The sequence below is a fragment of the Pongo abelii genome, chromosome 1 (assembly GCF_028885655.2).
Source record: "Pongo abelii isolate AG06213 chromosome 1, NHGRI_mPonAbe1-v2.0_pri, whole genome shotgun sequence".
Classification (NCBI taxonomy): domain Eukaryota; kingdom Metazoa; phylum Chordata; class Mammalia; order Primates; family Hominidae; genus Pongo; species Pongo abelii.
In genome coordinates, this window is record NC_071985.2 from 180,771,906 (window position 1) to 180,794,344 (window position 22,439).

At 37.1% G+C, this 22,439-nt stretch overlaps 1 protein-coding gene across 23 annotated transcripts in view; it reads left to right on the forward strand.

Annotated features, from left to right (window-relative positions):
- TUT4 (terminal uridylyl transferase 4) overlaps window positions 1-22,439 on the forward strand; it is a 129,551-nt gene that overhangs the window by 74,546 nt on the left and 32,566 nt on the right. For 20 of the 23 annotated variants that reach the window (XM_009250301.4, XM_009250279.4, XM_002810819.6 and 17 more), the window contains 9 exons: window positions 485-659; window positions 2,839-3,542; window positions 6,273-6,423; window positions 10,115-10,201; window positions 13,209-13,312; window positions 16,614-16,671; window positions 16,771-16,874; window positions 17,170-17,259; window positions 19,940-20,053. In XM_009250301.4, coding sequence (XP_009248576.1) covers window positions 485-659; window positions 2,839-3,542; window positions 6,273-6,423; window positions 10,115-10,201; window positions 13,209-13,312; window positions 16,614-16,671; window positions 16,771-16,874; window positions 17,170-17,259; window positions 19,940-20,053 — 1,587 coding nt within the window. The remainder of the gene's footprint in view (window positions 1-484; window positions 660-2,838; window positions 3,543-6,272; window positions 6,424-10,114; window positions 10,202-13,208; window positions 13,313-16,613; window positions 16,672-16,770; window positions 16,875-17,169; window positions 17,260-19,939; window positions 20,054-22,439) is intronic. The other 3 variants (XM_054554754.2, XM_063718855.1, XM_063718852.1) reach the window with 1 other exon arrangement.

Genomic DNA, 22,439 nt, shown 5'->3' on the forward strand with positions numbered 1-22,439 from the left:
AGGAATTAGTTTTTTTGAAAGCCAGGGCATTTACTTATATTTTAAAATTAATTATTGGAAAAAGGAGTTGTAGTAGTTATGCAGTGGTTTGCAGCTTTGGCTGCACATGAAAATTACTTTAGGGAGCTTTAAAAATACCATTGCCTAGGCCGATAGCCTAGTCAGTTATCAGAATCTTGAGAGGGGTGTAGAAGGTGGGGGTGGTGTGGAATTCAGGTATTAGTGTATTTTACTGCTCTCCACATGATTCTAATGTGCAGCCAAGGTTGAGAATCACTGGTTCAGTGGAAAGAATGCGGAATTCCTAGGAGTCAGTAAACTGGGACTTTGTTCCCAGCTTTGCTTCAAACTGACTGCTTTTTGGCAAATTACTCTTTCATGTCTCAGTTTTTGAAAACGTGATCTCCAAAGTCTTCTCTAACTGAAAATTTGTTGATTTTATGGTTTTGTTAAGCTTAAATGAAAAGTATTTTTTCTTTTCCAGTCTCCTTTAACATTGGAAACACCAAATCGGGTATCCTTGGGACAGTTATGGTTAGAGCTGCTAAAATTTTACACACTGGATTTTGCTTTGGAGGAATATGTCATATGTGTGCGGATACAAGATATTTTAACAAGAGAAAATAAAAACTGGCCTAAAAGGCGAATAGCCATTGAAGGTGAGATGATATGTTGTATTTCATTTGGAGAATATTTTTTATGTGCTACTCATTATCTAATTCAGTGTTAATAAGCCTTTGGCTTTGTAGCACTATATATATATATGTCACTAGATTGTCATTCTTTATTTTTAATTTTTTTAGAGACAGGGTCTTGCCCTGTCGCCCAGGCAGGAGTGCAGTGATAGGATCATGGCTTACTGCAACCTCAAACTCATGGGTTCAAGGGATCCTCAACCTCCTGAGTAGCTAGGACTATAGGCTTGTGCTACCATGCCCAGCTAATTTTTTTTATTTTTTGTAGAGATGGGGGTCTCACTGTGTTGCTCAGGCTGGTCTGGAACTCTTGGCCTCAAGTGATCCTCCTGCATTGGTCTCCCAAAGTGCTGGGATTATAGGCATGAGCCACTGTGCATGGCCTTCATTATTTATTTAGATTCTTTGTCAAGTCTATTATAGTTTTATAGAATTAGTATTTATTTAAAGATTTCTGCCATATATGGTTAAGGTCAGTAATTAGCATTTTTTAAATTTTGAAAACTTTATTTTTTAATTATGCAAACTTGGAGAAATGCAGAAAAATACAAGTTGTGAATACTATAAGATCTTTTTGAATAAATTTGTGTCATAAGATTATGAGAAAGTTTTCATTGTCTTTTAAAGTACCTCACCTAATAAATGTGGCTTTGCTAAAGGAGAAAAATAAAAATTGATGTTGACAAAGTTTCACATCAGATCCCAAGACCATTAAGATCTTTGGAGATACAGAAAACAATAGAGTGGCTTCTCAATTCTTAATCAAAAATTTAAATTTCACAGCATTTCACTTACCTTTTGTAGATAAGAAATTGAATTTATGTCCGTTTTAGTCTGTTCAGCCTACATACATATTATTCCATTCCCTCACTCCTGCTGGCCTTCTCTACTGTGAGTTGAACCCAGAAATATTCTGAAATATACATGCAAACATTTATACACATCTTGTACTCCTATATATAGTAAATAAATGAGCTCTGAAGCCTTCCAGCCATAATTTATCTCTATTTTTTTCTTTCTTTTCCCCCCCTTTTTCATTTTCTTTGAGAAGTGAGGAAGAAGGTAGAAAAATCTTTTTAAAGCCTATGGATTTAGATAGCAGCAAAAAGTAACAGATGCCCCAACTTTAACAGTTTGAAGCCTGGCCTGTTAATACCAAAAGATCTTCAGTAGTGGAGAGCATATGTATTGTCTTTTTGGTGCACTGTTCTTTTTTCCTGGGGGTTATCTATATTTAAGGCTTACAGATATTTTCAGCAATCTGTCATGTTATTAATAATAAGGATGCAGCTGTGTCAAGACTTTGCAGGGTAGTTATTTTTGACTGGATCAAAGTTTAAATATTGGTTTAATTTTTACTTTTTTAGGTTTCTTGCTTTTTTGCTCGTTCTTCCTACTATTGTCTTTTACTTTTTAATCTCACTAAAGTTAAATCTTAAAATCAGTTTTTTTTCAAGTTGAAGCCTTGAGAGTTTTAAGTTTGTTTTACTTGTTTATATTGCAAAGAGCATATAACTATATTAAAGAACACCATGACCCGGGCGCAGTGCCTCGTGCCTGTAATCCCAGCACTTTGGGAGGCTGAAGCAGGCGGATCACCTGAGGTCAGAAGTTCAAGACCAGCCTGGCCAACATGGTGAAACTCCATCTCTACTAAAAATACAAAAATTAGCTGGGCATGGTGGCATGTGCCTGTAGTCCCAGCTACTCGGGAGGCTGAGTCAGGAGAATCGCTTGAACCTGGGAGGCAGAGGTTGCAGTGAGCTGAGATCATAGCACTGTACTCCAGCTTGGGGGACAGAGCAAGACTCCATCTCAAAAGAAAAAAAAAACAACCTTTTTCCACAATTTGATCATTGAATCTAATTACTTAGTTGGCCTTCTCAGCCATCCCATTATTAGTTACCTTATTATTAGTCTTGTTTATTTTTCCTTTTAGCTTTTTATTTTATGAGAGAAAGAAAAAATATTGCAATTGTATTTCCTCCCATTTTCAGGAACTTTCATTGGGAGTCTAGCTTAGAAAAACCCCTTGGGAAAATGTATTCTCCTGACAATTTATCAGTTAAGATCTACTTGTATGAGCTTGGAAATGTAGTTTGTTAGTAGAGACTTAGCTATTTACCATTTTCTCTTTTGCTAGATCCATTTTCAGTGAAGAGGAATGTTGCACGGAGCTTAAACAGCCAGCTGGTTTACGAATATGTTGTGGAGAGATTTAGGGCAGCTTATCGGTATTTTGCCTGTCCTCAGACGAAGGGTGGAAATAAGTCTACAGTGGACTTCAAGAAAAGAGAGAAGGGGAAAATAAGCAATAAGAAACCAGTCAAGTCGAACAATATGGCAACCAATGGTTGTATTCTGCTTGGGGAAACCACAGAAAAAATAAATGCAGAAAGAGAGCAACCTGTTAAATGTGATGAAATGGAATGTACATCACAGAGATGTATTATTGACAACAACAATTTGTTGGTAAATGAACTAGATTTTGCTGACCACGGACAGGCCTCTTCATCTCTTTCTACCAGCAAAAGCAGTGAATTAGAGCCAAAATTAGATAAGAAACAAGATGATTTAGCACCTTCAGAAACTTGTTTAAAAAAAGAGCTCAGCCAATGTAATTGCATTGATTTGTCTAAGTCGCCTGACCCAGATAAATCTACTGGAACAGATTGCAGGTCAAATTTAGAAACAGAGAGTTCACATCAGAGTGTGTGCACCGACACATCTGCTACCTCTTGTAACTGCAAAGCTACAGAAGATGCTTCTGACCTTAATGATGATGATAACCTCCCCACCCAGGAATTATATTATGTGTTTGATAAATTTATTTTAACCTCTGGCAAGGTAGGATACAGTTTGTAAATGATCTGTAAGATTTTGTGGTGGTTGTATGACTGTATATTTTTTAGATTAGAAATGTAAAAATAGCTATATATAGTGGTGACTTGTTTTGAAATGATATTTTTATATGTATTTTACCTTTTGTGTTTTTCATATAGTTGCCTTTAAATAATGTATATAAAGCCTCAAAAGGTTTCAGCATTCTATTACCAGTTGGTTTCCTTTACTTTCTCGTGTACGAAAGGATTCATCTGATATTTCATGAAAATCTTAGCAAAGGTAGCATGCATTTTAAATGTTGCTTATTTTGTAGTTTTTTTCTTTTTTTTCCCCAACAAAAGCCACATTCAAGCTTATTTTTATACATAAAATTTTTCTTCCCCCAAAAATAAAAGGTTTGTAAATTCTAATAGTATTCTACTTTAAAAGATATTTTTAGAGGGGGGAAATATAAGCATACTAAAGGTAATTGAGGGAAACTAAGATTAGTAGTCAAAAAAATGAAGAATCCAGATTCTGTTTCTGCTACTGAGCCTCTGATTTCGGCTTATCCTGTATGAATTACAGGAATCCAAACTTTTCTACTTTTTCTTTTCAAGTAAGATAGTATGAACTTATTACTACCATTATTTTGAGACAAGATCTGGCTCTGTTGCCCAGGCTGAAGTGCAGTGGTGCAATCTCAGCTCACTGCAACCTCCGCCCCCCGGGCTCAAACCATTCTCCCACCTCAGCCTCCTGAGTAGCTGGGACAACAGGCGCATACCACCATGTCTGGCTAATTTTTGTATTTTTTTGTAGAGACGGGATTTCGCCATGTTGCCCAGGCTGGTCTCGAACTCATGAGCTCAAGTGATCTGCCTGCCTTGGCCTCCCAAAGTGCTAGGATTATAGATGTGAGCTACTGCACCCGGCCAGATAGTCTGAACTTTAACTCATAAAGGAAATCATTTAAAATCATAGGAAAAAACCCATTGAACAGGAAGTAAGCGATAACTGCTTTGTGAATAAAACAAAGTTTTAACCGAATCACATTACTTCAAGTGCATTCCAGATAATTGAAATATCATTATTATTATCCATGTGAAAAAATGATTATATAGATCATGCATAAGCCAAGTAGAATATTAAAAAAAAAAAAAAAAGGAAAGTCATCTAGCCTTATCCAGGCTTATTGTTTTATCAGTAATTATTGACAAGCTTTAAGATGTTTAACCTAATTGTTAAATAGTATTGCCTGTTTTTTAAAAATCTGCTTTATTAAGGTATGGCTAGCATTTAAAAAGCTATAGATATTTAACGTCTGCAACTGGATGTGTTTGAACTTAAGTATATATATTATTATCACTGTCAATGCCACAAACCTATCCATCCATCAGCTCCAAAAGTACCCTCCTCTTTTTTTCCTTTTGTTGTTAGAGAACTTAAGAGGTACCTTATTAGCAAATTTAAGAATATAATACAATATTATTAATCTGTACAGATCTCCAGAACTACTTTGTACAGATCTCCAGAACTTATTTATTTTGCATAAATGAAACTTTGTACCCTTTGACCAACACTTCCCCATTTTCCCCTCCCAAAAGCAGTATTTCTTCATTCTATATAAATATACATCTGTTGCATTTTATCTAGGTTGCAGTATTTAAGGCACATGGACTATTGAAAGCATCAAATAAATGGCAGGTTTTTAGAAAACTTAATTATATAACTTCAGTTTGCATGTCTTTTATACTTTTTTTCCTGGAAACTTAGGGTAAGTACTGTTTCTCCAGTTTTCATTTTTAGTATTTAAAGAGTTTCCTGCCTAAATATGTCATTTTTTAAAAAAAGCTTTGAAAAGGTGATAGAGATTCTTGTAGTACTGTTAATTAGCCCACAGTGCATCATTCTTACAAAGAGAGATTTCCTTATATAATTTGTATCAGAATTTATGGCTATATAAACGTCCAGGCTAACACTGGAGAAAGACACTTTAGGATGTAGGCATATTACAATAAAGAAAAGAGTATTGGTGTTTTTTAAACATATGTGTTTGTTTCATTGAGTTGGCATAAATTTTTGTGTTTTAACCACTTGTTTGGTGTCCCTTGAAATACATTTAAAATGGTTATATAGGGTTTGGAGTTCATTTTGTGGCTATTGAATAAGTTACTCTTCGTATGAAGCTAATTTATTTTTAGTGTTCAGTCTGCAGTTTGGTCTCTTGAGCAACTAATTTAGTAAATTAGTTTAATAATTTATTAAATATTAAATTAAATAATAAATTAGTTTAATTAATTTATTAATTTAATAAACCAACTAAGTGAGGGTTCTGTGATTGATTCAGAAAATAGAAAATGTTTGGAGTGAAATGAAAGGTGCACCTTAAAATTTCTTTATAACCTATTTTGTTAGATCTCAGTAAGTTAAAAATATAATGCATATATTTTCCTTTGGGAGCTGTTTGAATGAACTCATACTTTCTGCATCTCCTGGCATTTTCTGTGTCTTCCATTTTCAGGTTAATTTAATCCTTGATATAATTTTAGTGGGGAAGAAAAAGTGGTTGACTCAAAAAAGTTTTTTGTAGCTAATACTGCATTTTAACAACATGTTTTTTTTTTTAATTACCTCCTGAAAGCACAGGTTATCAAAACTGAGTTACATAAAAGATTTATTTTGAATTCACTTCCTAAGTGATGAAGTCCCTCAAAAGTTTATTAGATTAGATTTCTTTTTATCTTTGTGTAGCCACCAACAATAGTATGCAGCATCTGCAAAAAGGATGGCCATTCAAAGAATGATTGCCCAGAGGATTTTAGGAAAATTGATTTAAAACCTCTACCACCAATGACAAACCGATTTCGGGAAATACTTGATTTAGTATGTAAAAGATGTTTTGGTAAGTCTTTCATTACTACAACTATTGGGACTAGATTCCTTCTTAGATGTTAAATACTAATTTTCTGATTTAAAAACAGTTTATGTTTTGTTTTGCTAGAGGTTTTTGAATAGATACCCAAGCACAGATATTTACTAAATGACTATTATGTGCAGGGCATCATGGTAAATGCCAAGGGGAATTGAGAGTCCATATATATTGCTTTTAAGGAGCTTAAAATATGGATATGAGCTGTCTGACATGGTAGCTTCTAGCCTATGTGGCTTTTAACTTTAAATCAATTAAAATTAAATTGAAAACCAAGTTCTTCAGTTTTATACTAGACATATCTCAAGTACTCAGTAGCTACATGTGGCTAGTGGCTGCTGCATTGGACAGCATTGATAGAGAACATTTTCATCATTGCAGTGTTCTTGGATAACACTACTCTAGATGGATTAATATGGCATTTATGTAAATTGCCATAATTGGAAATAGAATGTGTTACATGCTATAGTAGTGGTAAGCGAAAGGCAGTGTAAACACAATTTTATCTGGGGTGGATTAGAGGAATCAGGATTAATGATGTGGTATTTGAGATGGACCTTGAGCTGCATTTTTAAACGTCAAAGATTATGCATAAAAGCATAGAGTGGCCAGGCGCAGTGTCCCACGCCTCCCACGCCTGTAATCCCAGCATTTTGGGAGGCCGAGGTGGGCGGATCATGAGGTCAGGAGTTCGAGACCAGCCTGGCCAACATGGTGAAACCCTGTCTCTGCTAAAAATACAGAAATTAGCTGGGCATGGTGGCCAGTGCCTGTAGTTCCAGTTACTCGGGAGTCTGAGGCAGGAGAATCGCTTGGACCTGGGAGGTGGAGGTTGTGGTGAGCCAAGATTATGCCACTGCACTCCAGCCTGGGCAACAGAGTGAGGCTCCGTCTTGAAAAAAAAAGCATAGAGTGCATAATTTGTTTGGGGGAATAATTGCCTTTGATTTGGTAGGGTATAAGAAAGGCAATAGAGAGAGATAAGGCTATAAAGATATTTTGGGGAAAGCCTTGCATGCCTTTATTCAGCAAACGTTTACGGAGTACCTAGGAGTCACCTTTACTCAGCAAACATTTATGAATTACTTCCAGTGTCCAGGTAAGATAAAATTTCTGGTCATAACATTTAGTGCTTCATTGTAATCTCTCCCTTCTTCCCCATTTCTGCCTCCCACCAGGCAACTACTTTTCTGCTTTTGTCACTATAGTTTGCATTTTCTAGAGTTCTGTATAAGTGGAATTATACAGAATGTATTCTTTTTTTGTCTGGCTTTTTTCACTCGGTGTAATTACTTTGAGATTCATTTATGTTGTTGTGTGTCAGTGGTTAATTTCTTCTTGTATCTGAGTATTGTTCCATTGTATGGTTATACCACAATTTGTTTATCCATTCACCTGTTGATAAATATTTGTCTCATTTCAAAATTTTGGCTGTGTGGGTCTGGGTATGGACATATGCTTTTATTTATCTTGACTAAATACTTAGAATGGCTGGATCATGGCACATGATTTTTTAGCAGCTTTATTCAGATACAATTTACATTTATTTTTACTTATTTAGTCATTTATTTACCTCAATGTGGGCTCATAGATATTTGATACTTTGGGTTATAATTGAATATAATTTTCTTTTGTTCAGATTATTCTAGCTTTGGCCATTGGGAGCTCTTTTACTTGACTACCTGGTCCCTTTTATATATATCCATCAGTGTGTGGTTTTTTTGTTGGTTTGGGTTTTAACACTTCCATACTTTCTGGCACTACAAGATGCTCCTGGCACTGCATGTATATTTTGCACCCTACTCCTAGAATTAGGCATTTGTCCAAGGAGCTGTGGTTCCTTTTATTGGAGAACGAGATTAGAAACCAAGACCTGAACACTAGATGTGCTTGCTGTTACTGGGCTGTCATTGCTTTGAGGCCATCTCAGAGCAACAAAATATGTGTGTATATACTAACCTATGTATATAAACTTACTATAAATATTTCTATATGTAGCCGTCTTTTTTTTTTTTTGGAGACTGAGTCTCGCTCTGTTGCCCAGGCTGGAGTGCAGTGGCGCCATCTCAGCTCACTGCAAGCTCTATCTCCTGGGTTCCCGCCATTTCTCCTGCCTCAGCCTCCCGAGTAGCTGGGACTACACAGGCTTGTGCCATCACGCCCGGCTAATTTTTTGTATTTTTAGTAGAGACAGGGTTTCACCGTGTTAGCCAGGATGGTCTTGATCTCCTGACCTTGTGATCCACCCTCCTCGGCCTCCCAAAGTGCTGGGATTACAGGCGTGAGCCACGGTCACACAGCCTGTATGTAGCCATCTTATCTGTATTAAACCAAACATGATTTCATAATGGTATATCCAACTCTAACTCATTACCACATGGCTCGTTTTAGCCACGTGTATATGTAAACCCCCACTCCAACAGTGAGAAACCTGGTTCCCACCATCTGTTATTCATTTTTAAAATTGTTCCATTTTAGTACATACGTATAGCAGTATCAGAACTGTTAACCAATACCCCTGTGGGAAACAACTTTATTAACTAGAGTACAGTGCTTATGTATGGTTTCTTTTGCCCTTAGTCTTATCAATTCTACTCATTTTCAAATTTACTTAGGTCAGCACCTTTCCCGCCACTCCCTCATGTGAAGTTGTTTCATAACGTTTATAATACAGTTAGATTATTTTGTCACAGTCTATATTACATCCTGAGATCCCCTGACCTCCTAGATGATTTTTTTTAAATTGCATACATTAAGGCTCACTCTTTGTGCTGCAAAGTTCTGTGGGTTTTGACAAGTGCATTGTGTCATGTATCCACCATTAGAGTGTCATACAGAATAGTTTCACTGCCCTAAAACAAGTTAACAAATTACATTAATTTCATTTATTTAACTCCCCTTCTTCTGTAAGCACTGATAACTGCATTTGTTTTTAAAAAGCTGAATATTAGTTTAATTCATTATAACAAATTCTTTATAAATTACTGCTTTGTTTCTGTTACTGTATTAACTTTTGGGGATAAGTCTGGAAGAGATAGGGAAAAAAAGACTTTGTTCTTAAGAAATATATGGACTTATTTGGAAAAATAAGATGAATATAAATGAAATAACTAGAAAACCAAAAGGACAAAATAAATTAGGTACTAGACTATGGCACACAATTTGAAGAACTAAAGAAGTGTGGAACTAAGGAGAGATCATTGAAGGCTGTGGTTAGACAAAACAGTTTATAGGGAAGATAGAAATTTTGACCAGGCATTTGAGGGAACTGTTAAATTTGAGTGGGCCAGATGCCTAGTGTAGCAACATGAATACAGATCTTAACAGATGGGAAAATAAGCATGGATATGGGGGAGAGTGAAGAAGTAAATAGGTTTGTAGATACACGGAAAATGATCATGTGAAATGTACATATATCTTAAAAATTATTTTTCTGTTTCATTTATTTTCGTTTCTTCCCCTGGGTTGCTAAAACAGAAAAACAGTTTTTTTCCTTCTATCTCCCAGACCCTTCCCCAGTAACATTTATGGTTTTAAAGTCAGAGAAGTCAACAAATAATGAACAAACTGTAAGTAAAATTTTTAGGGTAAAAACTTGAAGATGTTTTCAAATTCTGTTTTCCTTACTTTTCTTTTTCCTTTTTTCTTCTTTTTATAAACCCAGATGAGTTATCACCACCTTGTTCTGAACAACACAACAGGGAGCAAATTTTAATTGGCTTGGAAAAGTTTATTCAAAAAGAATATGATGGTATGTCATAGGTTAAAAAATTTATTGCGTTTTTGCTGTAGTCATGTAGTCTTGAGTTTCATTTATTTAAAAATATTTATTGAATGTTATGTGTTAAGTACTGTTCTAGTTGCTGGGAATACAGTGCTAATAAAAGAGATGAAACCTCGTGAAGCTTATGTTTCAAATGGGGAGACAAATAGTTGACTAATAAATATATAATATTATATCAGCAAATAATACATGCTGTTAAAAGTGTAGGAGATAAAAGAATTGAAGTGATGGGGTGTTATGATAGGCCTCTCTCATAAGGTAGCATGTGAGCAGAATCCTGAATAACATGAAGGAGCAAGTTATATAAATATCTAAGGAGAAAACATTGTTGATGGAACAAGACTAGATTATGTCTGGCATATTTGAGGAATAGCCAGGAAGTCAGTGTGGCTGGAGTGGAGTATTAGAGGTAGATTGTAATGTATAGAAGAGGTCAGAGAGGTGGTCTAGGGATTAAGTCATTAGTGCCTTATGGATGTTGGTAGAAAGACTTTGAATTTTATTTTGAGTACCTAATAAGAATCTTTTAGGGGATTTTTAGTTAATAAATGACATGATCTGAGAGAATGGGTTGCTGGGCTATAAGACTAGAAGCAAGCAGAACATTTAGGAGGCTGTTGTGTGAGTCCAGAGTAGATGAGAAGTGGTCAGATTTGGGATGTATTTTGAAGGTAGAACCAATAGGATTTGCTGATGGAAAATGTGAGGCGTGAGAGAAAGAAAGAAATCAAGGATTGTTTCAAGGTTTTTGCTATTAACAGTTACAGTGGGTGGTCCTATATAACTGAGATGGCAAAGAGAGCAGGAAGAGTAAGTTTTGGGCATGGGGATGAAGAATCAAGATTTTTGTGACTAAATATTTTAGAAAAGGATAAAAGTTGACTTTAATCAGAATGAATTTGTACTTTTACAAGATGACCCATTATGTGCTATATATTACATTTAAAAGTATTTGAAAACAAATATTTTTTTAATTAAAAAATTATATAATCATTATTGTTTTTTAGAGACAGGGGTTCACTCTGTTGTCCAGACTGGAGTGCAGTGGCATGATCATAGCTCACTGCAGCCTCAAACTTCCGGGCTCAAGCAATCCTCCTGCCTTAGCCTCCCAAGTCATTAGGACTACAGGTGTGTGCCACCATGCTTGGCTAATTTATTTTTTATTAAGAAATATTTTTTTTGGCCAAGTGCGGTGGCTTACACCTATAATCCCAGCACTTTGGGAGGCTGAGGCAGGTGGATCACCTGAGGTAAGGAGTTCAAGACAAGCCTGGCCAATATGGTGAAACCCGTCTCTACTAAAAGTACAAGAATTTGCTGGGCGTGGTGGCACACGCCTGTAGTCCCAGCTACTCAGGCTGAGGCAGGAGAATCACTTGAACCTGGGAGGCAGAGGTTGCAGTGAGCCAAGATCATGCCTTTGCACTCCAGCCTGGGCAAGAAGAGCGAAACTCCGTCTCAAAAATATATATATATATATTTTTTTTATTTTTTTATTTTTGAAATAGGATATTGCTCTGTCACCCGGGCTCAACTGCAGTGGTGCAATCATGTGATCAGGGTTCACTTCAGCCTTGACCTCTGAGGCTCAAGCGATCCTCCTACCTTAGTCTCCTGAGTAGCTGGGACCACAGGTGTATGCCACCACACCCAGCACATTATTTTTTGTAGAGATGGAGTCTCACTATGTTTTCCAAGCAGGTCTCAAACTCTTGAACTCAAGTGATCCACCCACCTCAGCTTCCCAGAATTCTAGGATTACAGGCATGAGCCACTGCGCCTCACCTTCTTTTTTATCTTAAAAAATTTGTGTAAAGACAGAGTCTCACCATGTTGCCCAGGCTGGTCTCAAACGGTCCTCCCACCTTGGCTTCCTGAAGCACTGGGATTATAGGAGTATATAAAGTATTGACCAAATCTAAGTCTCTATTATATAAAATCATGCTCAGTTTTATTTGCTGATGAGTATAGCTTCTTTTTTGCCTCTCAGCTATCATTGAAATTTCAAGTAGAGCATCAGAACTGGATGGGGGTATGAAGTTTTGAAAGTATAAAGTGTCCTATAAATAAATGTGTACTCTACTTTAGAATTAATAGGAAGAGCCAGGCCCAGTGGCACACACCTGTTATCTCAGCCACTTAGGAGGTTGAGGTGGGAGTATTGCTTGAGGCAAGGAGTTCAAGACTGTAGTGTATAATGATTGTGCCTGTGAATAGCCAGTGCACTCTAGCCTGGGCAATATAGCAAGACCCTGTCTCTAAAAAACAAAAAAGTAGTAGGAAGAAAAATCCAATTCTATTAAACCACAGCTTATTTGAAATGGTAGCTGTTATTGGATGACACTGAGTCTGAAGGGTTAACCCTATCATAATTTATATCAAGTGAACTATAATCACTCATTTTTGGAAGAGAATCATATACTAAGGTGATATTTGTAAACCTACATGAATTGTGCTTTGAAAGAACTAATTTATTTTTAAGAGGGCAGTCCTCAAATATTGATCTTAACTATTGGTAGTGATGTTGAGAATGTATAAAAACAGATGGATTTATTACATAAGTCGGAAAAAGCTGAAAGTCTCAATGATTGTTTGGATGTGGACATTGAGAGAGAGATATTAAGGATTGCACCTGTATTTCTCATGTGGGCAGCTGAGTACATGATGGTACTATTTGCTAAGAACAGGAATAATAGAAATAATAATAGATTTGGGGCAAAGTTGATAGTTCAGACATGTTGAATATATGATGTCTGTGGAAAATTGGAAAAAGCAGTGGGGTACATGAGTATGGGAACTTGGGCAAAAGCTTGGGCTCAAGATGTTTTGGAATTTCTCAGTATTTCTTCCAGTGGTAGGTAATTTAAATCGTAGAAATGGACAAGAGCATGTTGTATTAGGTCATTAGTAGATAACAGAAGATTCCTCTCTGCTTATAATAAGGCTTTGGACTTTGTTTTCCTTTGCTTAGAAAAGGCAAGGTTGTGCTTATTTGGCTCTTCTAAGAATGGATTTGGATTTCGTGATAGTGATCTGGATATTTGTATGACCCTGGAAGGCCATGAAAATGCAGAGGTAAGAGTGTTTGGAAAGCGTTATGTAAGTTTATTTTCTCCCAATGACAATTCTATGTTTATTTTTGTATGTGATATTGATAAAAATGTGGTATCACTCTTTGTATAAATATATTAGCAAAATAAGTTTTTGAAATATGAAAACAGTAGCATTTTCAGTTTAGAAGACATTGAACTCTTAAGTAAAAGTGTTTCAGTAATTTTATGATACAAAAACCATGTCACTGAGAGTTACAAGTGATTTGTAATGAATTTTGGGAAAAAGTTAATATACCACGAAGTTGGAATTTTTTCACTAGAACCAATGGGAAGCTGATGCAGATGCATCAGTTTTGTAGTGAACATTGATCTTTCATACTTCGTCTTCTCATATCTCTTTCATTAGATGATGTCTTTGTGTTACTATAGGTAGTAAATATAGGTGGTCATCTAATTTGTAATTGGTTTTGTTCTAAAAGTTAGTTATAATTTTTGACCACTCACATAAAATTTTTTCCATAGAAGCAATGTTATAGATGATATGCTAAGGGCTGGGCGCGGTACCTCATGCCTGTAATCCCAGCACTTTGGGAGGCCAAGGTGGGCGGATCATGAGGTCAAGAGATCAAGACCTCCTGGCCAACATGGTGAAACCCCGTCTCTACGAAAAATAAAAAAATTAGCTGGGCATGGTGGCACGCGCCTGTAGTCCCAGCTACTCAGGAGGCTGAGGCAAGAGAATCGCTTGAACCCAGGAGGCGGAGGTTGCAGTGGGCTGAGGTCGCGCCACTGCTCTCCAGCCTGGCAACAGAGTGAGACTCCGTCTCAAAAAATAAAAAAATAAAAAAAATGCTAAGATAGCTTTTAGAAACTCATTTTGGGCGGGGAGGAGAACTAACATTTATTGAGTTCCCAGTATACACTTTTACATACATTATCTCATTTCATTCTTACAACCACCTTCGAGGTAGGTATTATTTCCCCCATTTTACAGATGAGGAAACTGAGGCTTTGAAAGATAAACTGACTTGTCCAAGTTCACACAGCTAGTAATTGTTGGAGCCGGGATTCGTAACCCAGGTCTGTCTGACTCCAGAGTTCATGCTCTTTCCATTGTATCTCACTGCCTCTCTGTAATTTTTTTAACCCATAATGTAGCTGAAATATAGTACTAATAGTACTGTAGAACCTAACCACTGCTTTCTGAAACTGATAGCTTTCTGAGTTCCACCATGAGATGCCAGGAGCAGACCTTCCCCAAGTGCAATTTCAGCAGTAAGAGTGGGTACTTACGCTTTCCTTTTTTGTATACCAGGCCTTAATAGTGGGAAGGAGATTGTCCAAGCTCCAGGGAAGAAAAAGACTGATTGGACAGGGAAGAAGTGTCCCAGGCCTTCTCAACAGCAACTAGCAAAGGAGGGTATCCTTGTAGATGTTCAGTCCTTTACCAGTCTAGCTATTGTTATTTATGTTTCAAAATGCGGGACTGCTTGCAAGATTGGGGTGAGGCCCAGCTTCTGGCATCTGTAGTGGTGTCAGTATCGCCTCTGTTACGTTATAAAAGAATTCAGCAGAATAGTGTGCTTTTCTAAAATCATTCTTTCGAACGGTGGTTTTGAAATTGTTAGACCCGGAGTAAAGATGGCAGTGATGACTTATTTCTGGCCATAAGAAGTTGCTTCTGGTGTCTTAACATCTTGTTTTATAAAGAAACTGAAAAGTTGCAAGTATTTTATTTGTTCTCCTTTACTTAAATTCTGCTTAGAGCCACCTACTTGGAAAGTGGCTGCCCTTCTCCATTCTGAAGAGTAAGAATTGAGGGAATAGGAAATGATTTTTATACCCAGGAAAGAGGTTTGAGTTTTAGATATCTTCTATGTAAAATTTATTAAACTTCTAATCACTAAGGGTTTGTATATTATATATAATCTGTGCCATTCCTACTGGGAAGTTGAAACAATGAAAATAATAAATCATTTTCTTTCAGATGAGCCATAATTGAAACTTTTAAGATTTAGCATAATTGTATCCTTGAATAATAAAGAGAAAAATTACCTCCTTTGTTAATTTTATCATATGTGAATTAGTAACTAATGGTTTCTTTGAAATCCTTTGGTTTAGCTGCAATGGCTCCTGCTCTCATGTAGCTAAAAAGAACATGTTGGAAAAATGCAAGTGACTTTATAACTCTTGGGATTGATGTTTATACCCTTCAGCTATTTCCAGTTAATTTTTAATGCCATAATCATTATGTATTATGATTATCATTACCATACCAACTCTGCTGTCTCTGGTTTTTACAACAGTAACACATTTAAATTTACAGAGGTAAGAATTTCCTTGGAGAAATAGGTGCTGGTGATAATAGGAGTATCTTTCTTTTCCATATCAACATAATTATAATAAATAACTCACAGATTTAAAGGCTTATTTTGTGCCAGGCATTCTGCTGAGTGCTTTACATACATGTCTCATGTAATCCTCCCAACAGCTCTGCAGGACAGGAGTTTATGATTATCTTGATTTTATAGAATAGTAATGTAATGCTCAGAGAGGTTAAACATCTGGTTAGTCACACAGCTAATCAATACTTAGTTTAAGATTTGAGACCGGGTGCGGTGGCTCACGCCTGTAATCCCAGCACTTTGGGAGGCCGAGGCGGGCGGATCACGAGGTCGGGAGATCGAGACCATCCTGGCGAACACGGTGAAACCCCGTCTCTACTAAAAATACAAAAAAATTAGCTGGGCACGGTGGCAGGTGCCTGTAGTCCCAGCTACTCGGGAGGCTGAGACAGGAGAATGGCATGAACCCGGGAGGCAGAGCTTGCAGTGAGCCGAGGTAGCACCACTGCACTCTGGCCTGGGCGAAAGAGCAAGACTCCGTCTCAAAAAAAAAAAAAAAAAAAAAAGATTTGAATGCAGGTTTGTCTCAATTCAGAGCCTATGTACTTACTTAATCATTATATTGTTTTGCCCTCACCAAACTCACCTCTAGTTGTTTATTCACTTATTGAAAACCATATTCTTCTCCTGTCTTTGTGCTTCTCAAATTTTAATCTGCCTATGAATTACCTTGGGATCCTGTTAAAATGCAGATTATGATTTAGTAGACTGGGGAGGGTCCTCAGATTCTGCATTTCTATCAAGTTTCCAGATTATGCTGATACTGTGGGTCTATGAATCACTTACTTGGAGTAGCAAGGTTATTATAGAGCTTTATGGCTGGAAATTGTAAATGCTACTATTAAATGCCTAGATTAAAGTAGAATTTGCACAAGGTGAAATTGAGTCAAACTTTTATTTATTTGATTTGTTTTTTAGAAATTAAATTGTAAGGAAATAATTGAAAATTTGGCAAAAATTCTTAAGAGACATCCAGGTATGAATTTTAAATCTTATCTTTAAAACAAAAGAAATTTTTTAGCATATATGAAAATTATTTAACCTACTGAAGTCTTTTTTTTTTTTTTTAAATTAGGTTTAAGAAACATTTTGCCTATAACTACTGCCAAAGTGCCTATAGTAAAATTTGAACACAGACGAAGTGGGTTAGAAGGCGATATCAGTTTATATAATACGTTGGTAAGTTTATCTTTATGGGCCGTGTATATACTTTTCATTTTAAAAGTTTACAGATTACTGACTCTACCTTTATATTTAAAACTTTCAAATGTGAACAGCATAAGGAAAAAGTATTTTACTAGTTATCTTGATATTTCCTTCAGATTGAAGGTCAGTTTTTGTTTGACTCACTAATAGGTATTTTACATTTTACATTTATATATTTTGTATTTGGAGTGTATTATATTTTTAAATCTGATTTGTAGTTTAATTTTAAGAAATTTGAAATCCTTTCAAATATGTAATTATTTTTCAGGCTCAACATAACACAAGAATGCTAGCTACTTATGCAGCTATTGATCCTAGAGTGCAGTATTTGGGATATACTATGAAAGTGTTTGCTAAGGTATTTATGAAAAAATTAATGATCTGCTTTGTTCATGATACTTAAAGTGAAACATAACTAATGTCAGATTTGTGAAAAATTTTGTCTCAGTTTTGTTTATCTGAGCTTTTAAAAAAGAAACTTTCAGTATTATATAGGTTGAATTGATACCTATCAGAGTAGGGTGGCTCTGTCTTTTTTTCCTGTATGTGCTCTATTCCCATGTGCAACTGACTAGTCAGTTTCTCAGCAGTAACATTTCTCAATGCAGTGATTTCAGCCCCGGGCATGGGAGTTGGCATATCATCCTAGTCAAGAATTTCTGGGTTAAGAAATCTTATATTTGAGTTTGGTGATAAGATTTTCTGACCCAGAAAACAAAACAATACCAATAATACCTTACTCTTCTCCTATTATAACACTTGTTATGACATTGAATTTAGTTTTCTCATTCTTTTGATAAATGTGTAAACTAGATGAGAACAGGGACCTCTGTTTCTCTAGTTCATTGTAGTGCCTGCTTTATGGTAGCTGCTCAGTAGAATGATTAATTTTATTAATGTGTTAGTGGAAGAGTTTTAGTAGGGGAGAAACTTGGTCAGATTTTCATTTCATAAAGCTTCTTCTTTCTAATAGGAGGGCTGTTGTTGTTGTTGTTGTTCCTGTTGTTGAGATGGAGTCTCACTCTGTCACCCAGGCTGGAGTGCAGTGGTGGGATCTCAGCTCACTGCAGCCTCTGCCTCCTGGGTTTAAGCGATTCTCCTGCCTCAGCCTCCCAAGTAGCTGGGATTACAGGCACTCACCACCATGCCTGGCTAATTTTTGTATTTTTAGTAGAGACGGGGTTTCACCGTGTTGGCCAGGCTGGTCTCAATCTCCTGACCTCAAGTGATCCTCCAGCCTCAGCCTCCCAATGTGCTGGGATTACTGTGCCTGACTGGAAAGCATATTTTTAAAGATACTCCTGTACATGTCTTTCTAGACAACAGTGTATCTTAGAAAAGCATTCAGGCACATACTACATACAAGACTTGATATGCCTACTTTTCTAGATTCACCTAACAAGGTAACTCTAACATGACAGTTTTGTTGTAACTACATAGAATTCTGTTAATGAAATCACCCCTTTTCCCTTTAAATATAGATATAAGCTAAATCCTTGCTCAAGGGAAGAAGTCTCTGAAAATTCTTTCAGGTTTCATTCCTCCCCCCCTCCCCACCCCCTCCCCTATTTTTTTTTAATTTTTATTTTAATTTTACGTTTTTTTGAGATGGCGTCTTGCTCTGTCATCCAGGCTGGAGTGCAGTGGCACAATCTTGGCTCACTGCAGCCTCCACCTCCTAGATTCAAGCAGTTTTCCCTGCCTCAGCCTCCAGAGTAGCTGGGATTACAGGTGCCTGCTACCACGCCTGGCTAATTTTTGTATTTTTAGCAGAGACAGGGTTTTGCCATGTTGGCCAGGCTGGTCTTGAACTCCTGACCTCCTCCGCCCGCCTCGGCCTCCCAAAGTGCTGTGATTAGAGGCATGAGCCACCGTGCCCAGCGTTTATTTTTATTTTTGAGGCAGGATCCCACTCTGTTGCCCAGGCTGGAGTAAAGTGGTGTGATTACATCTCACTGCAGCCTTGACCTCCTGGGCTCAATTGATCCTCCCACCTCAGCCTCTTGAGTAGCCGGGACTACAGGCGTGTGCCACCATGCCCAACTATTTTTTGTATTTCTTGTAGAGGTGGGGTTTTGCCATGTTGCCCAGACTGGTCTTGAACTCTTGGGCTCAAGCAATCCACCCTCCTTGGCCTTTTGAAGTGCTGAGATGACAGGCATGAGCCACCATGTCTGTCTTCCTTGTTCTTTTTTTTTTTTTTTTTTTTTTTGAGACGGAGTCTCGCTGTGTCGCCCATGCTGGAGTGCAGTGGTGCTATCTTGGCTCACTGCAAGCTCCGCCTCCTGGGTTCACGCCATTCTCCCGCCTCAGCCTCCCGAGTAGCTGGGACTACAGGCACCCGCCACCACGCCTGGCTAATTTTTTCTATTTTTAATAGAGACGGGGTTTCACTGTGTTAGCCCCTTTTTCTTTTTTATTTATTAAAAAAGATGTTTTTCCTAACCACAAGACCATCAGGGGACTTCGTTCTTTTTTAATGGCTGCATACCATTCCATTATGTGAATAGTCCTTAGTTATTTTAAACCTGTGCTTTATTGATGAACCTAAAACTATTTCTGATTTTTTGCTATTATAATAGTGCTGCTATTTAAAAAACCTTCTTTGTCATTTCACATATTTTTTGGCATGTTTGCAGGGTACATTCTTAGAATAGGATTGCTGGTTCAAAGAAAATGTGCTTTTGTAATTGTGATATTGTCAAATATTCTTCATAGTGTTTGTATTAATTTATACTCTCACCTGCAGTGTGTGAGAGTACCTGTTTCCCCACATCATGTATAGTAGTTTTTTGTTTGTTTGTTTCTTTGTAAGATGGGGTCTCACTGCATTACCCAGGCTGGTCTTGACCTCCTGGGCTCAAGCTTTTCATTCACCTCAACCTCCCAGAGTGTTGGGATTATAGACGGTGCAGTTTGTTTTTAACCCAGTTTAACCCAGTTCTATGGGTTAAAAAAAATGATGTGGCAGAATGTTTAATATACTTCTGCATGGAGTAAGACTCTGAAGTTTTGTTTTCAATCATGTTGTTTTTTAGCGATGTGACATTGGGGATGCTTCCAGGGGAAGTTTATCTTCATATGCATATATCCTTATGGTGCTGTACTTTCTGCAGCAGAGAAAGCCACCTGTTATCCCAGTTCTACAAGAGGTAGGTGTTTAAGAAAACTATAAAGGAGTTTTTTTGAAAACAATAGATCTAAACACAGGAGATTTTGCTTGGTTCATGTCATCATGAAGGATTTTTCCATCATGGATGTCCTAAGTTTTCTCTTTCCATTAATGCTATAATTAAACAATGAATCTTTTTGAAAAATTTATTATGGGAGAATATAGACTACCAAAAGAATATTAGATGAACAGAACCATTGAATATCTTTTGTAATGTTTTTAAATTTTACAGTCTTAGAGTGCTGTGGATGATTGTGAAGTTCTTGTAGCCAGCCATGAACTCATATATTTTATAGTCTCCAAGATGCAAGTACATAAGTTTCTTCTTTCTAGAATATTTTCCCTCCTGTTGCCTGGCAATGAAGATTGATTTATTCTTATGTATACTTTGGTCAGCCTTGTGAATTTTGGTTTAGAATGAACCCAGGGAAACTCTTCCTTATCTCTTCTGAAGTTACATTAATTACATTAAACATAAGAATGTACATTGAAAGAAACAGATTATACTCATTCACTCAGAATTGGTGACTTATAAAGTTCCTTTTTGTAGTCAATTTATACTCTCTGAAATTGGTACAAAGGAGATATTAATCATCCATCTGTTCCTCCTGATTCTTGGCACAAAGTAGATTTGTAGGCGTTAGGGAGGATCCAATTCAAATTTTTTAGAATGGTGACTATTTTTAGTTAGGAGACAAGCATCAGACTTGGTTGGAAAAGTCACATATTCTGGTTTCACATAAATTTTGATAGTTATGGCAAAGAAGAAAATCACAAAATAGGCCGGGCGCAGTGGCTCACGCCTGTAATCCCAGCACTTTGGGAGGCTGAGGCGGGCAGATCACGAGGTCAAGAGATCGAGACCATCCTGGCCAACATGATGGTGTCTACTAAAAATATAAAAATTAGCCGGGCGTGGTGGTGCGTGCCTGTAATCCCAGCTACTCGGGAGGCTGAGGCAGGAGAATTGCTTGAACCCGGAGGCAGAGGTTGCAGTGAATTGAGATCCCACCACTGCACTCCAGCCTGGTGACAGAGAGGGAGAGTCCGTCTCAAAAAAAAAAAAGAAAAATCACAAAATTGTAAGCCATATAGTAGGTGTCAGATAGCCTTAGTAAGTTTTAAGAAGTTCTAATGAATATATGTGGTTTTACCAGTGTTTCCTTCCGTGTTTTAAACAATGGATGGGAATCCTTTCCTAGCCAAAGATTTAAGTTGCTGAATCTGTGTTGGGTGATGTATGTTTGGGTGTGTGTTTAAAGTGTTTTTTCAGAGCAGTTTTAAGTTCACAGCAAAATTGAGAGGATGGTAAAGAGTTTCCAACATACCTCCTGTACCCACACATGCATAGCCTCCCCCATTATTAACCCCACCAGAGTGGTACATTTTTTACAACTGATAAACCTACATTGACATATAATCACCCCAAGTCCATAGTTTGCAATTAACATTTATTCTTGATGTTGTATATTCTAGGGGTTTGGACAATATATAATGATGTACACATTTTATCATAATCAATGATACATCAATATATGCCATTACGGTATCATACAATTTTCAGTGCCTTAAAAATTTTTGTACTTTGCCTAGTCATCCTCCCCTCAACCCCTGGCAACCACTAATCTTTGTGCTGTCTTCATAGTTCTGACTTTTCCAGAATATCATATTGTTGGAATCATATAGTATGTAGCCTTTTCAGATTGACTTCCATCGCTCAGTGATATGTGTTTAAATTTCTTCCATGTCTTTTCATGGCTTGATAGCTCATTTCTTTTTCTTTTTTTTTTTTTTAAATTTTAAATGTTCAGACTTTTTTATTGAACCTCTAAATCTATCTTATCTTTTTTTTTTTTTTTTTTTTGGAGACACAGTCTCACTCTGTTGCCCAGGCTGGAGTGCATTGGCAGGATCTCAGCTCACTGCAACTTCCACCTCCGGGGTTCAAGCGATTAAAGTGATTCCCTTGCCTAAGCCTCCTGAGTAGCTGGGATTACAGGCATGCACCACCACGCCCTGCTGATTTTTGTATTTTTAGTAGAGTGGGGTTTTACCATGTTGGCCAGGCTGGTCTCTAATGTCTGACCTCAGGTGATCCACCCGCCTCGGCCTCCCAAAGTGCTCAAAGTGCTGGGATTACAGGCATGAGCCACCATGCCTGGCCTATCATTTCTTTTTAGTGCTCAGTAATATTCCATTGTTGGGATGTACCACAGTTTATTCATTCACATATGGAAGAACATCTATATGGACATAGTTTTCAAGTCTTTTGGGTGAATATGAAGGAGTCACATTGCTGAATCATATGTACGAGTATGTTTAGTTTTGTAAGAAATGGCCAGCTGTCTTCCAAAGTGGCTGTACCA